Source organism: Quercus suber, unplaced genomic scaffold (assembly GCF_002906115.3).
Source record: "Quercus suber isolate HL8 unplaced genomic scaffold, Cork oak 2.0 scaffold_2398, whole genome shotgun sequence".
In the NCBI taxonomy this organism is placed as follows: domain Eukaryota; kingdom Viridiplantae; phylum Streptophyta; class Magnoliopsida; order Fagales; family Fagaceae; genus Quercus; species Quercus suber.
The window spans coordinates 1-1,076 of NW_027071728.1; the positions used below are offsets into that span (position 1 = coordinate 1).

General features: G+C 32.6%; 1 protein-coding gene across 1 annotated transcript; it reads left to right on the forward strand.

The window, feature by feature from the left end:
• The first annotated feature begins 54 nt into the window (after positions 1–54).
• Positions 55–456, forward strand: LOC136066149 (low affinity inorganic phosphate transporter 1-like). Its single transcript, XM_065770004.1, has one exon. The coding sequence runs from the start codon at positions 55–57 to the stop codon at positions 454–456; it is 402 nt and encodes a 133-aa protein (XP_065626076.1).
• The last annotated feature ends 620 nt before the right edge of the window (positions 457–1,076 follow it).

The following is a 1,076-nucleotide window of genomic DNA, read 5'->3' on the forward strand; positions in this document are numbered from 1 at the left end:
GCTATCCCTTACCATCACTGGACTCTAAGTGAAAACCGAATAGGGTTTGTTGTCATGTACTCCCTGACCTTCTTCTTTGCAAATTTTGGACCCAATGCAACCACATTTATTATACCGGCAGAAATATTTCCTGCAAGGCTTAGGTCCACATGTCATGGAATATCAGCAGCAGCTGGAAAGGCTGGTGCAATTGTTGGGGCCTTTGGATTTTTGTATGCTGCACAAAGCACCAACCCGGCCAAAACTGATGCAGGTTATCCAACAGGTATTGGAATGAGGAATTCACTTATTGCGCTTGGGTGCATCAACTTCTTTGGAATGTTGTTTACCTTCTTGGTGCCAGAATCCAAGGGAAAATCGTTGGAAGAATTGACAGGAGAGATTGATGAGGAGGAAAATGGACAGACAGTGGAGCTACCTGTTTCCTCTAGTACTAGTAGGACCTTTCCAGTTTGATTTGGTCAGTTTAATAGCTTACTTATCACAAAAAGTTTATGGAGTTACGTAAATTTTTTTTATTGGATATTTGCTTTGTATTCAAATTAGTTTGCAGTAGGTTAATAGCTTATTTATCACAAATAGTTCATACAGTTATGCATAAGCAATGGTGGTTTTTAATTTTTCATTGGATATTTGTTTTGTGAGCTATTGGTAGCTCTCAAATCAATCAATCAATCTAGTATTTTTTTGACAATTTATAAAACAATGGCACATATAAAGCTGACAAATTATAGATGGTTAGTTATCATTAGTTCTAATTTGAACTTACTACTGAAATTACTTTTCTACCATACTAATGATAACTCATAACAACCTGTCATATAGAATTTGTTATGAAAATGTTGTGAACATAATATTTCTCTTTAAGTATTCCATAAATTTCTTTTCTACTTTATTTTTATTTGATTTTTTTTCTTTTTCTTTAAGTTTTTTCTCTTTTATTTTTTTTATTTTATTGGGTAACCTAAAAAGTATGTTTTTATTTTTTTTAGAATAACCTAAAAGACAGTTGAATATGTGTATTGTAGTGCCGTAAAATTACAAATGCTATTATAATATACGACTAAAGGATTTTT